Source organism: Talpa europaea (genome assembly GCF_964194135.1).
Source record: "Talpa europaea genome assembly, chromosome: 4".
In the NCBI taxonomy this organism is placed as follows: domain Eukaryota; kingdom Metazoa; phylum Chordata; class Mammalia; order Eulipotyphla; family Talpidae; genus Talpa; species Talpa europaea.
Genome location: NC_140070.1, coordinates 142,355,933 through 142,369,559, shown reverse-complemented (window position 1 = coordinate 142,369,559; position 13,627 = coordinate 142,355,933). Strand labels below are relative to the sequence as shown.

At 48.0% G+C, this 13,627-nt stretch overlaps 1 protein-coding gene across 1 annotated transcript in view; it reads right to left on the bottom strand.

The window, feature by feature from the left end:
• Positions 1-13,627, bottom strand: part of DOP1B (DOP1 leucine zipper like protein B) — a gene marked incomplete at both ends in the record, with an annotated part of 73,473 nt that overhangs the window by 33,797 nt on the left and 26,049 nt on the right. The window contains 7 exons of the mRNA XM_084232754.1: positions 472-1,156; positions 1,887-2,078; positions 2,720-2,822; positions 3,369-3,488; positions 5,132-5,252; positions 12,516-12,630; positions 12,849-12,958. Coding sequence (XP_084088880.1) covers positions 472-1,156; positions 1,887-2,078; positions 2,720-2,822; positions 3,369-3,488; positions 5,132-5,252; positions 12,516-12,630; positions 12,849-12,958 — 1,446 coding nt within the window. The remainder of the gene's footprint in view (positions 1-471; positions 1,157-1,886; positions 2,079-2,719; positions 2,823-3,368; positions 3,489-5,131; positions 5,253-12,515; positions 12,631-12,848; positions 12,959-13,627) is intronic.

The window sequence follows — 13,627 nt, the reverse complement described above, 5'->3', positions numbered from 1 at the left end:
GATAAGGCGGGAGAGGAAGGAGAACAGCGGCCCTGGGCGAGGCCTGCACTCCTCCTTCCCTGGCTCCTGCAGGGAGAGCACAGCCCTGCCCGCACCACCTCACACCACAGGCTCCAGAGCCTGAGCCAGTGCATGCCTGACTCTTAAGCCCTTCATTCAGGTGCCCTGTTACAGGCTCCAGGGAGCTAAGACACCAGATCTCTAATATCAGGTATCATGAAACACTCTGCTGACTCCTGGTGATTCGACACCTGCCAATCCCCGGGCCTCTCATGGCTGTGCCGTGCTCTGGATGAGTAAGGAGACATGCAGCCTCACCGGTTTCAACCCGTCGGGAGTGCACGCCATTAATCACCAGACGGGGAAGGAAACGGGTGGCTCCTTCCCAACTGATGGGCTCTAGCCTGTCTCTAACCTCCCCCGTGTAAATGATGGGGTCCCCTGTGGCCTTTGGGGGGGCCGCCCTCTCACCTGGAGGCTGGAAGAGCATTTCGCAGAGCTGCTCTGTCTCCTCCTCTGACAGGTAGACAGGGAAGGTGGCGCAGTCCAGCAGCAGGTGGCAGGCGGCGGCGAAGGCCTCCCTGCAGCCCTCGCTCGAGCCCCCCACGTCAATGACCACCTGCTCCACGGTCCACTCGCCCTCCTGCTTCCTGCCAGGGCTGCTGGGTGAAGGCGACAGCGAATCCATGCCCTTGGGCTTAAAAGGAGACCCCCGAGCTGTGAACAGGCCTGAGAGCACCTGCTTCAGCTGGGGCATGCTGATGGGCCGCGCATCCCACGAGTTCTTCCTGCTGGGGTCCCCCGTCACCATGCCCGGCAACCCGCCTGTGTCCTGCTGGCCAGCAGGCTCTTCGGGCTTGCTTTCTCCTCCTGACGCCGTGAGCTGGACTCCAAAAATGTTCCTGTGGGCGAAGTTGGCGACCAGCTCCTGGATGCAGAGGAAGGTTCTTTGCATGCTCCCAGCCTTCTTCCAGACGTCATCTCTGTCAGGAGACACCCTGGGGACCCGCAGGTGCTCGGACAGCTCCGGCGACGAGGCGCTCAGCCCGATCCCACTGTCTTCAGATTTAAGGGGTGGGAAGGGAGGGTCTTCGTCGCCGGGAATCACCGCCCTGGTGTCTGGGGCAGTCCCGCTGTTTTCATCTCTCACAGGACTCTGCAGAAAGTGGAAATTGCATTAATTGTCCCGGAGACCAGGGAGTCAAGCAGTGATCGGCTCAGCTTGGGACGCAAGCTGCTTGTCTGGCCACACCCTGCGCTCTGTGGAAGCATGGCCGACCATGTCCCGGCACTGAGCGTGGCCCTACGGCAGGACTGCCAAACCCCTCAACAAAGTGGAACACAGAAGTGACTCCAGGCCACGGGACTGCACGTCTCCGGAGCTGGGGCTGGTATATTCTTTGTGGGGGACAGTCTGGTGGCCCCTCTCTCCCTTAAAAAGAAATGGGTCTGATGGCCACCTGTTTCTTGCCCCCCTCAGTGGCCACCCACTTAGGATCCCTCTCTGCTCAGAGAGCTTTCCTGTCCTCATCTGACAATAAATCTCTTGCTTTTCTGTCTAACTCTGGTCTTGAATTCTTCCTCACCAAGACTGAGAGAGCCCCTGGGATCCCTGGATAGACCCCCAGGTCCCTTTCCTGCTCACCTGGGCTGTGGCTGTGGCCTCCAGGAGGGCAGCACTGGGGGTTGGGGGAGTGGAGTGGGGAAGGCACTCAGCAGATGTGCTAAGACTGCTCAGAAGCAGGGAGCATCTGAGGACATCAGCAACACACTTCAGGCGTGACCTATGCATCTCTGGGCTCCCCCTCCCCTCGCCACCCTGAGACAGCATGCTCTCCCCAAGGCCTGGCCTTTGTCCAAGCCCCCCAGACCCTCCCAGCACGCACCGAGCTTCCGCTGGGGGCCTCCGCGTCCAGATAGGAGGGTGGCATCTGCACTTTGCTCAGCACCTTGAAGCATGTCCGCAGGGCCTGTGTGAGCTCGGGCAGGCTCAGTGCGTCCGTGTGCTCAGCCAGTGGCTGCACCAGGCCACCCAGCACCTGTGGGAGGTACTGCGTCTGCACCTCAGAGTACAGCTCCTGTGAAGCAATAACACATGTGTCCAGGTGTTCAGTACGCCTTCGGGTGTGGGGGGATGCAGCTCAGGGCAGCATCTCAGAAGATCCGTCTTCCCAGAGCCCAGGTCTCACTAATTCCCAAATCAGAAAACAAGTCTGCAGCTGCACTGGCGCTAGGCAGGCACCCGCCGCACCCCCACCCCCCACAAGGGGCTTTCCCCTTTTGAAGAGAAAATAATCGCCACATGGGTGCCTACACTAAGGCAACTGGTTTCCTCTGAGAGTATCTGCTGATTTTAATGAGGAAATACATTTCCTGCCACCCCTGGATTAACATCCCAGGGGGATGAAGCCCCTGTATCATCTGCTTTCATGCAACTTCCACTGGGCCCACGCACCATGGGTACAAAAGCTACAAGCTCTTTTATCTATTAATCAAGGTCCTGTTGGGGTACAACACTGTAAGATTCAAGGATACAGGCTGACATCCCTCCAGACGTCTGCACCTCACCACACCTGCCGTCAAATCACCCGCAGAGCTTCTTCAAACATTCAGAAAGTAATATGTACTGTGCAGAACTAGTTGTCAGTACGCTTAGGTCAACCACCCTCCTAAGACGGTGGACAGTAGCAGGCCTGGGGCCACCGATGCAGGACCTTACCAAGGGAATCACGTCCAGGAGGAACACAAGGAGGGTGCAGAGCTCGGGGATGGTCGGGGGCGGGCTGATGCTCTTCCCAATGAGGTGATTCTGCCTCTCTGGCCTGATGGTCACAAGAAAGAAAACCAGTCAACTCCTCCCCCTCTCGCCACTCGAAGTGTTCCTTAGGATTTCCAACAAAGTCACCTGTTCTCTTGCAAACACCAGCCCAAAGTGACACAGGAAAGTTGATTCAGCAGCTTAAAATATTGCTCTCATCTCACCAGTGATACACTAATTTTACTCAGAATTTAACATGACGGATGACTTCAAAAAACAGTCATCACAAGGCCACAAAGCGAAGCTTTTTTAACAAGTCAGGCCCCCAAGAGAAGGCGGGAGGAGGTGGGCTTGCTCGATAAGACTGGCAAATGCAGAGGGGCCTCCCTGAAGCTGGACTTTAGTAAACAAGCTTCAGACTGAAGTCATGGAGACCATGTGAGGTTTCCTGCTGGAGATGATTTTTAACCTGTTTACAGTTTTAAGTGAATTCTTTCATTCACAACAGAGACCACCCACCTTGAGCGGTTACATATAATCATCTCACAGTAAATGGCTATGACACCCTCTAACCTCCCTAAATGCTCCATAATCCTGAGCTGGTACGTACCTAAAGCAGTCCTCAAAAGACCGTGTCAGGTAATCCCACAGAAAGTCTGTGCTCAGGGAAGTGATGAGCAAGTTCACCGTTTTCACAATCTCTGAAGCATTTCTGTTCTCTTTTATTGTGCTGGAAAGAAAGAAGGTATTTATAAATATACCTGTGAAAAGTCCTGTCTGGAAAACTGTAATTTACTTTACCATCTGCAACTTTTTCTAGACAATCCTGACAAAGAGAAAAATATCACTATCGTAGGCAGGAAAGAGTTTGCATCATGCCAGCCCATACAGCATTTATTTTGACACATCCTCTCAGAAATAAGTTTAAGAACTGTTGCAAGCAGAATCAGATAGAGAAAACCAGTCAGTCCAAATGAAGGTAAGCAGATATTCTATTGGTGGAATAACAGCACAACTATTCAGGAGGGATATTTGGCAGAAATTTAAATGTGCACCCTCTGGGATACAGGACATCGTTGCTAAGGGTTTACCCTACAGAAATCCATGCACTGGTTCACAAAGATGCATGCAAAAGGAGACCAGTGCCAGGTCATTTAAACATACCGGGAAACGGGAAACCACCTAAAGTCAATCAAGAAGATGCTGGCCCATAAATCAGGATTTTTAAAATAAATGCTAAACCCTGACCAAGGAATCTAAGGCAACCATTATATTCCACAGACCCCAGTAGAACTACTCACAACTTACATTTAAAAAGAAGAACAGTGCAATTCGGTCTTTAAAAGACAACCACCTATGTATTTATGTAGGCATTAAAAATCTGGGGAAAAAATGGAAATGTCCTGTTTTCCTCTGAAGGATAGAGGGTCGATAGGTGATATCTCTTTTCCTGACATCCTCAGACGTGAGCAGAACCCATAACGAGCTTGCATCACTTTTGTGTTCAGGAAAATAATATACCCTTCTCATGGTGGGATCCAACACTAAGAGCTCCTGGGACACTTACTAAACAGAAAAATCTTTGCATCGGTTGAAATTTTCACTACAGGTTTCCCCCGCAGTCCAAAAGCAGATGGCTCCTACCTTAGTAGGAATGCCTTGGATAGGTATGATTTGGTAGGTTATTTCTGAGATTTGGAGATGATCAAAAAAGGTTCCATATAAATGAATGGGAACAGCATCCCCAGAAGCAAAAAACAACCAATCAAGTCATACCAAATAGGAACATTCTACTTTCAGAGAGCGGGGGAAGCCTGTATGTCCAGTGCCAATTAGACAGAAGGAAATTCCATGGAGAGTCAAGTAAAAAGGGAGAGATTGTACTATATTAAAGAGAACAAAAACTGCCTACCACGAGGCATGACAGATAACGTGACACTTTACGTCAACCTGTCTGCTGTCATGGAATTCTACCAAGTGGTCCCGGAGCAGAGGCCCCTGCTTCGCTTCCCATGCTGTCTCCTGAACACTCACATCCCCTGGCTCCCTCCCCCCATTACCTGCTGCACCTGTCCCATCACCACCTCCACCCCCTGGAAATATCTGATCTGACTGCCTGTGTTGAACAACTTTTACTCTTGATGATGAGCGAACAGGGTTCATCCCTCCAGGGCAGAAGAGGGCAGATCAAACTCTTTTAAACTCTTGGCAAGTATTCGACAGGGAACAGTCAAGCTTGTTGAGAGCACACAGGTGACCTCAGTTATCTTATTAACCTGCTGCGTCTCCACCTCCCCCAGCACAATTAATACTAAATGGGGTGGGGAGGGGCACAGCATGAGGGAGGGAGGAACATGAAGCCGGAGTCCAGACCTTATCAGCAAATTTCCACCCTGAGTGTAGCTCAGTTTCAGGTCAGAGCCGAGAGCGTCGCTGCAGTAGGAATAGAAGGCCCGGATGACCTCAAGAAACAAGATCTCAACCACTTGAGGCCCTGCAACAAAACAGAGGTGGTCAGAGGACAGGCCAGCAATGCTTCTAGTCCATGGACGATGATCACACGGGGTGCAGGGAGGGGCTGTCTGCGCGGACAATAGACCTGAGTGCAGACACTTTGCTTGGCGAGACAGCGGCCCCTTTGCTGGGGAGCAGAGCCATAAGAGAACCCCGCTGCGGCAGAGCAGATACTGTGCTGGACGCGGTCCTACCGCTGCGTGTTCACAACCCTCTGAGTCCTGCAGCAGCTATGTGGCCAGGCACCGGCTCCCGCCTGGTGATGGGCAGCCAGTCCACTCTAGGGGAGACCTGGCCGCTGAATGGGGTGGACGGTGAGGTGGCCAGGGCCTGCCCAGGGCACAGGGCCCCTTGGAGAGCACCGGAGGGACAGATGCTCCTGTAACAGGGTGGTCCCCAGGAAAGGGGGAGGTTCCCTGCCCCACCCAAGGGAGGGTGGAGCTGAGCAGGAAGAGGAGAAGCTGAAGAAGAGACTGAGGAAGGAAGCAGGATGGAGCCAGGAGACCTGGAGGAGGCGCGTGGAGTCTAGAGACACGTAAAGAAACTGCGCTTGTCTTTTGGTCGTGGACTGGGTGACACAGATGTGGGTGAGACCCGTGGGGAGGTGACCATGGCAGCTTTTATCTTGATGTTGATTTTGCTCTTTTCCTTCCGGACTTGTCCGGTTGTTTGTGACCCTTTGCTGTGGGTCCCCACTGGAAGATGCTTTAGACTTGTAGCAGGCTTTGGGGCCTTGTTCTGGGCCGATCCCATATGGATGGACTTTTACCCACGAGGGGACGGGTAACTTTGGGTGCTTCATTTAGAAACTAGACTCTTTGCCTTACCTGTATTGTTTCCTAGTTTTATTAAAGTTCCTTCCCATTAAAGTCTCCTATGTTTTGTATTGATGCGGCGGATGGCAGAACCCATGTAGAATAGGCAGGTTTGCGGGGTTTGGGCTACCCCTCTTCCTGTCCTATAACAGATTTGGCGACCACGAAGATTTAGGACAGCCATCCGTGGTTAGTCAGCCCCATGGGGAAATTGGGCTTCCCTATGGCACTGGCTACCATAAGCGCAAATGTGATTTTTGGTTTCTCTAGTGTGTTTGTTTCATATGTCGATTTGCTGTTGAAAAACTGGCTTGGGCTTTGTGAAGATTCTGTCTGTCTGTGTCTAATTTGTTTGTAGTGACTTGCTAAGAGATTTTAATTTGTGGAAATGGTTCTGCGCCAGTTTTACTCAAAATATTAGGCAGTACATTGGACCATGTGGCCAGATCAAAGATGGCGTCTGAGGCCACTTGGAACTTTTTTTTTTTCTTTCTTTTTGTAATCTCTGCTGTCTCATTAGCATTTCTAAAGGCAATAATGGTTCTTCAGTGGTATGTAGCTTTGTCTTTGGCTACTTCCTGCTCTCTTGCCTGACGGGTTTTGCAAGCCAACTGTGGAGCAGTGGTGTTTTAATTAGCAAATGTATGCCTGGGTGTTAAGGAAAGAGTAGCCTTAAGCAGTAACTGGTAATCGCTGGTATCCTTGATGGATTCTTGGAGATAACTTGAATTTTTGCAAAGTCTGGATCAAAAAAATTAACAAGATTTTGTCTGAGTCTGAAAGGATTTGCTGCTGTGAATTTTGTCTACACAATTTGTTTTGGGCATGTTTGCCATTTTGAATCCTGGATTTGTTCAATTGCTGGTGTAAGACAAGATTCTAAGTTTCTGCTTCCTACTGAGGAAGGTCTGTTGTGGAAAGCACTCTTTAGGGTGCATCATGTAACTGTACCAGGTTTTCATACCTGTGTTGTTGTTGTCCCTCCCTAGTGTGGGGGAGGTGTAATCTATGCTTAGATGTTTAATCTGCTCTTTCAGCTTCTGTCCCAAAGTGGCTAACAGAAGTAAGGAGATGACTCCTTTTAATTGAAAATTAATTACTAATATTTTGATTTTGCTTTTTCAGGTTCTATTCCAGGAAACCCAAGGAATGCCTGCTTGGTGGCTAACAAGAGATGACTCCTTTTGCTTAAAAGTTAACTGTTACTTTTATTCTTTCAGTTGCTGTACAGAATACCCCAGGATTGACTTCTAATAAAAAGTCTTCAACACTGAAAACCCTAAGGTGATAAACAAGGTCGTGTAACCCTTGTGATTAATAAAACTTTTCCTTCCTATTTCCAAAGTCTTAGGTTTGTAGGATGACAACTGGAAATTTTTCTGCCAGCAACACTCCACATTTTTTTTTTGGACTTTGACATTTTTTTTTCTGAACCTATGGAAAAAAACTGCAGTTACATAACATATTCCACGTGGCATAACTAAAAAAAAAAACTGTCTTTGTCTATATGTTGTATGTCTGTATGTCCTTGTGTCTGTCTTGGCCTAGAGAGGTTGAAAAATTGGTATACGTGGTGCCCATAGACGTTGAAAAAAAAAAAAAAAGTCTCCACTTATGAGAAAAACAAAAGGTTAGGGTTTGACTGTCAACATTGATTGTCAACTGAACTAAGCCGGTGCCTTCATAGAGATTGAATATTGTTGTTTCTGTTAATTTTCTGATATTTATGGCAAAGCTTCCCAGAAATCTAAATTCAAGTACAAATTTGGTGGCCTGTCATTTGACTGATGCAAGAAAATTTTGTGGAACCTCAGTAGAGCTCCTGAGACACTCCACGAAGTTTCTCCTTTTCCTCCTGGGAAGGCATTACATAAATTTGTTCTATTTGGCTTTTACCTAATGAAGTAAAACTGGAAGGAAAGCATTGTCACTTGGGAAAATGGTAAAACTTTGGTATGTACAAAATGTTAACAACAGTATCTGGTATGTATGTAAATTGTCAATGGTGATTGTCACCTTGTAATATTATATAATTCAATTGTTTCACATCTACAAAAATTATTTCTGAAAATATAGGGAGAAAAGGTCTCAACAGATTCCTATTGATGGAACTGTTGAGAGTAAAACTTTTCTACTAAGGACTGAATAGACTTGGAAATACACCTCATATTTACTAAGTTTTCCTTGACATAATAATACTGATGATTTTTTTGCATTTTGCTCTAAATCCACAAAAGTTTTGTTTTGTTTTGTTTTGTTTTGAGTAACCAGGATCTGCAGAAAGGTTGCAATTTTTTTTTCCCAGCAAAGCTACCTTGTCACATTTTCTCTCCCCTTAATACCAACACGGCATACAAATAGTGGTAGTAATTTTGCTACTTATCTTAGAGTCTGTTTTTGCATAACTTACATAGGGATTTTGTCTGTTTTAACAAAAAAATTGGACGTGAGTTCGATTGTGTGGCTTTGTGTGGAGTTCTTCCAGAAAGTTAAAAAAAAGCTAAACCAAGAAGAGGAGAACCTGTTTGCCTTGTTTGTAGGGTTCCAGAGACCTCCAAAGAAGGTGAGGAAGCTTGCCTCCATTGGCAGGACCGGACAACCTGGCCAACGAAAATTACCTGGTACCCTCGCGAAGAGGAAAGCCCAGGTGGAGTCTGATGAGACCAACTTTATACCTGAAGCATACATCGACTGGATGCCACTGGTTCGCTCTGATCTTGTATGGAATATTTCAACAAAGCCAGCTAAACAAATTGCTGTTAGTTATTTCTACCCTGTGATTTTATGCAAAAATAGTAAAAATGGTTTAAAAGTAGATTTAATTTGCAAACTTTTGCTATGCTGTAAAAAAGTTTGGGATCAAGGTTGAGAGAATTCGTTTTTGCATAAGTTGAACCATTTTAACATATTTTCCCTGTGATTTTGATATATTTGCTATCTTGTTTTAGCCAATGCTCCAAATTTTTTTTCTTTTCTTTTGGCTTGGATAATGGACTATTTTTAAGTAATGAAACTCATACTGGACATTCATGGACAATGCTGCTGACTAATTGTTGCTTCTCTTACACACATTGTAACCCTGAAAAAAGACTGTCTCCTAAGATTGCACCATGAGATCTGTGCCACCATAGATATGGTGGAATAAAAATTAAAAGGGGGGATTGTAACAGGGTGGTCCCCAGGAAAGGGGGCGGTTCCCTGCCCCACCCAAGGGAGGGTGGAGCTGAGCAGGAAGAGGAGAAGCTGAAGAAGAGACTGAGGAAGGAAGCAGGATGGAGCCAGGAGACCTGGAGGAGGCGCGTGGAGCCTAGAGACACGTAAAGAAACTGCGCTTGTCTTTTGGTCGTGGACTGGGTGACACAGATGTGGGTGAGACCCGTGGGGAGGTGACCATGGCAGCTTTTATCTTGATGTTGATTTTGCTCTTTTCCTTCCGGACTTGTCCGGTTGTTTGTGACCCTTTGCTGTGGGTCCCCACTGGAAGATGCTTTAGACTTGTAGCAGGCTTTGGGGCCTTGTTCTGGGCCGATCCCATATGGATGGACTTTTACCCACGAGGGGACGGGTAACTTTGGGTGCTTCATTTAGAAACTAGACTCTTTGCCTTACCTGTATTGTTTCCTAGTTTTATTAAAGTTCCTTCCCATTAAAGTCTCCTATGTTTTGTATTGATGCGGCGGATGGCAGAACCCATGTAGAATAGGCAGGTTTGCGGGGTTTGGGCTGCCCCTCTCCCTGTCCTATAACACTCCCAGCTCTGGCTTTGGCTGGGAGTCTCGGGAGCAGCAAACGTTAAGGAGGATGAGCCCGCTCTCCCTGACACACCTGACAGCACCTTGGGGTGACTCGCCCAGGGGGCATCAGGTCAGCAACAGGGTCCAGGCAACGGAACCCAGGGAGGCTCAGTGTCAGAAGAACCTAATTTTACTCTCAGCTCCTTGTGACTTCTGGCAAGATACTTAGCCTGTTCGTCCTCATCTCCCATCCGTAAGGTGGGCACAGTGAGGGCCCACCTTGGGGTGCGGAGGCATGGAGCACGGAGACCTACATTACATGAGGGCTGCACATCACTGCAGAGTAACTGCTCAAAAAATGCTGGAGAATTTGCTAACAACAGGCCAGAGTCTCCCTCCCGCCTCACTTGACTGGAGCCTTTTCTTCCATGCACCCCAAGAGCCCAGCCCCAGGTGCTCCAGAACTGTCTCTGAACGAATAATCGACAGGTCTCCAGCCCAAGGCCAGAGCAAGAGGGGTGTTACCTTGACCCCCTGCTCAGCCAACAGCAACCAGGCAGCTGGCAGACCCGGCACTTGGTGAGCAGCTCAGGCTTAAGATGGGGGTTCTCCTCCCCATCATTGTCTTCAACTGACTGGCTACTGAGGTCCTGGGGTGAATGACACCATAGCCAGCTTTATTTCTGAGTGAGGGAAGAAAGGCTGCTTTTCTCCACTAATGCACCCAGCGGGGGACCCTCCAAGAACAGACTCTGGGTCACCCCCTCCCATCTGACAGGAAAAGACGGAGCCCCAAATGCAGGAGCCGCTTCCCAGAGCCTCAGGGAACAAGATGGAGGTGGGTCCCTATGGGGAGCCGTGCTACTCCTGTCGTCTGACAAAAGTCCGGACATGGGGCAGATTTGTGAAAAATCAGGAATCTCGTCAGCTGACTCCAAGATTCTCCTCATTTGTTTATGGCTAGTTTCTACCATTGCTAAAATACGCATTTAAAAGTAAAACTGCAGATACTGGTCAATCACTGAATGACCAATTTGATGACAAATGGCACTGCATGATACAAATACTACATTTTTCATAAAATTAGTAGTTCTCTGCCAAAGTGGCAGCAATTCAACATATGGCCTTACATTAACCAGTGAAAACACTTCTGGAAACAAAAGGTTGTAAACATCTATCGGCCAAGTCTTTGATATAGAGATGTGGTCTCTTGAGCAAGAGCTCATTGGAGAAAGAAATTCCTTTACTTTAAAGTTAAAGATAACAGTTGGGTGGCAGAGGCCGAGCCATGCTCCAAGTATAAGAAGATTCCTGATAAACCATAGTTGACTCCTGCTAAATTCTTCCTGTTTGTTTAGGGCTAATTCCCTTGGATGTGACAATTGGTATAGCAGCTGTTAGAGTAAGCATTCAAGACTAAGTCAACAGCAACTTGTGACTGGTTGAGCTAGTAATCACGACAGCACAAATAACGCACTCGGAAATGGTCAATGTTACAACTACTGATATGTCACATCTTGACCATTTTTGAGAATCAAAGGCTATAACCATCTCTGCTCCTGCCTCTGATAAAATATTTGTAGCTCTTTAGAACAACAACCAGCAACCTTATGGAAGAGGAAATTGCCCCTTGATCTTATAGTTAAATATGGAAACTAGGCTGACTAGATAAAGTAGAGGAGTGATAGGTGGAGAACTCTGTGTAGATTAGGAGACTTCCTCCCTTCATTGAGAGTTGGGGGCCAGGGAAGAGTCAGTGCGGCTCGCCTGGCATGAACGCCCTCCAGGCCCTTGGTTCCTTAATATCAAATCAATATTAAAATAATATACTATAGATGATGATTTCTATATAAAAGCCTTCTGTTTTTTACTTTAATCAATTAGTTATATGTTGGTCTAAACTTTATAGGTTAGTTAGAAATAATCTCTTTGTCTCCCTTCCCCCAGGTAACTTCCTGCCCTTTGTTTCCCTCAGCCCTTAGTTAATTGTTCACCATGGCAAACTTAGAAATGTTAGTTGCAGACACATAGGCTTTTTTGCTAGTAATGCAATAAGTGTTGGATTGTAAATAACTACTTTGAAAACATTTGTTTAGCAACTGTGCCTTCTTTAAGACAAAGAATAATAAATGTTACGACCTCTGTTGGAAGGCAAACAGACTCTTGGCTGCTCCTAAAAAAGGACATGTGATGATTATTACCTTCCTACCTTATACTTGTGTACTCATGATTTGCTTAGTATAAAGGGCTGCTGAGACCCTCAGCAGGATGATGTCAGCACCCTGATCAAGTGTCTGCGTCTCCTCATTCCCCTTCCCCCTCCCTTACCATTTTCTCTACAATTGCACCAATGCCTTCCCATCCTTCAGGAACCCCTGGCACCCAGACTGCTGCGGCTGGTTCGCAACAGGTCCCCTGGAGATGGCTGGTTCCAACAGTGACCTCTGACAGGGGAAGCGTTCTCCCAAGGGCAGCCAGGCCATGGTGCACAGGGGCTGGGCAGACCTTCCTGGCAAAAAGGCAGCCTTATCATGGGGAACTTCATGGGGCGCCCAGGGAGAATAGCATAACATGATGGGAGTATGTGGAGGTCCAGACATTCCCAGGGTTAAATCATACTCGAAGCAACACATTTTAATTGCTGGAAAACGGGTGACCCGTCCTGGACCCTCGATGAGAAGGGGTTTGGGGTACCTATTTCCGGCTTGTCAAGCAGGCTGATGAGGATGCGGAAGGGCCTCAGGTAGGCATGAAGGCGCTCGTCCCTATCGGTCTGCGGGAACTCCTGGTGCAGCAGCTCAGCCAAGCCCTGGAAAAACAGCCCCGCATTAGGAACGGCACCTGGTGTGCATGACAACACCGCCGTCCAGCCGTGAGGTTCCCGGAGAAAGACATAAGTGGTGACGCAGCACAAAACAAGAACGTGTGTTCCCAAGAGCACATCCCAAGCCAACTTGGGGGTCTCGCAAAGGAGTCCACTGAAGAATCGCCCTGCTTGGGGTCGACTTCCCAGAAAGACGGCTTTACCTCAACTAGAAGATCCTTGGAATATTTTTCAAAAAAATACAAGGACTGGTCTTCATAAGAATCTGCGATTTCGGATTCCGGCACAATTGTGTTTCCCTTAATGTCGGAACCTACAAAAGAACAGACACCGTGAGCCGTAAAGAGACCAGAGATTTAAAAGCACATCATGGTGTGCAAAGGTTTCAGGTGCTGATTTTTTAAAAAATATTATTCCTCCAACAGAAAACAGAATCAGACCTGGCAAGACCGAGTTGTTTTTCTTCAGACAGAGCTGAGGACCAGACAGGCAGGATTCCACTCATCACAAAGGGCACCAATTTAGTCTCTCCCAAGAATTCACCCTAGTTGTCTTTGACAAGCATGATCACAAAGATCTAATGGAATGAGGATCAGTTGGAAAAAACCAGGGTGTGTTTGTCCGGCACAATGTGAAGCCAAGTGTTCGCAGCTAGTGGCCGCCCTGCGCTGGGGCCCTAGAGGTCCTCCAGGCGGGGATGTCTTTGGGTGCAAGGGAGGAGCCCGGGCCCCTGCTGACCGCGGTCCCTATCACCCCATGCAGTCATGGAAGGCCCCACTAAGAGGAGCTACGCCCCTAGCAAAATCATCCTTTTGACAAAAATGCTTAAAGAGCCTGCAAATGTTGTCAAAGTCCTCCACTGGCTTGCACGCCATGACCTACGTTTCATAGCCAGCGGGAAAGGGAAGAGCAGGTTGGGAGCACTTCCTGACGCTGGTGGGATAAGATCAGGACGTTGAGGACTTTGAAAAAGCTGTGAAAC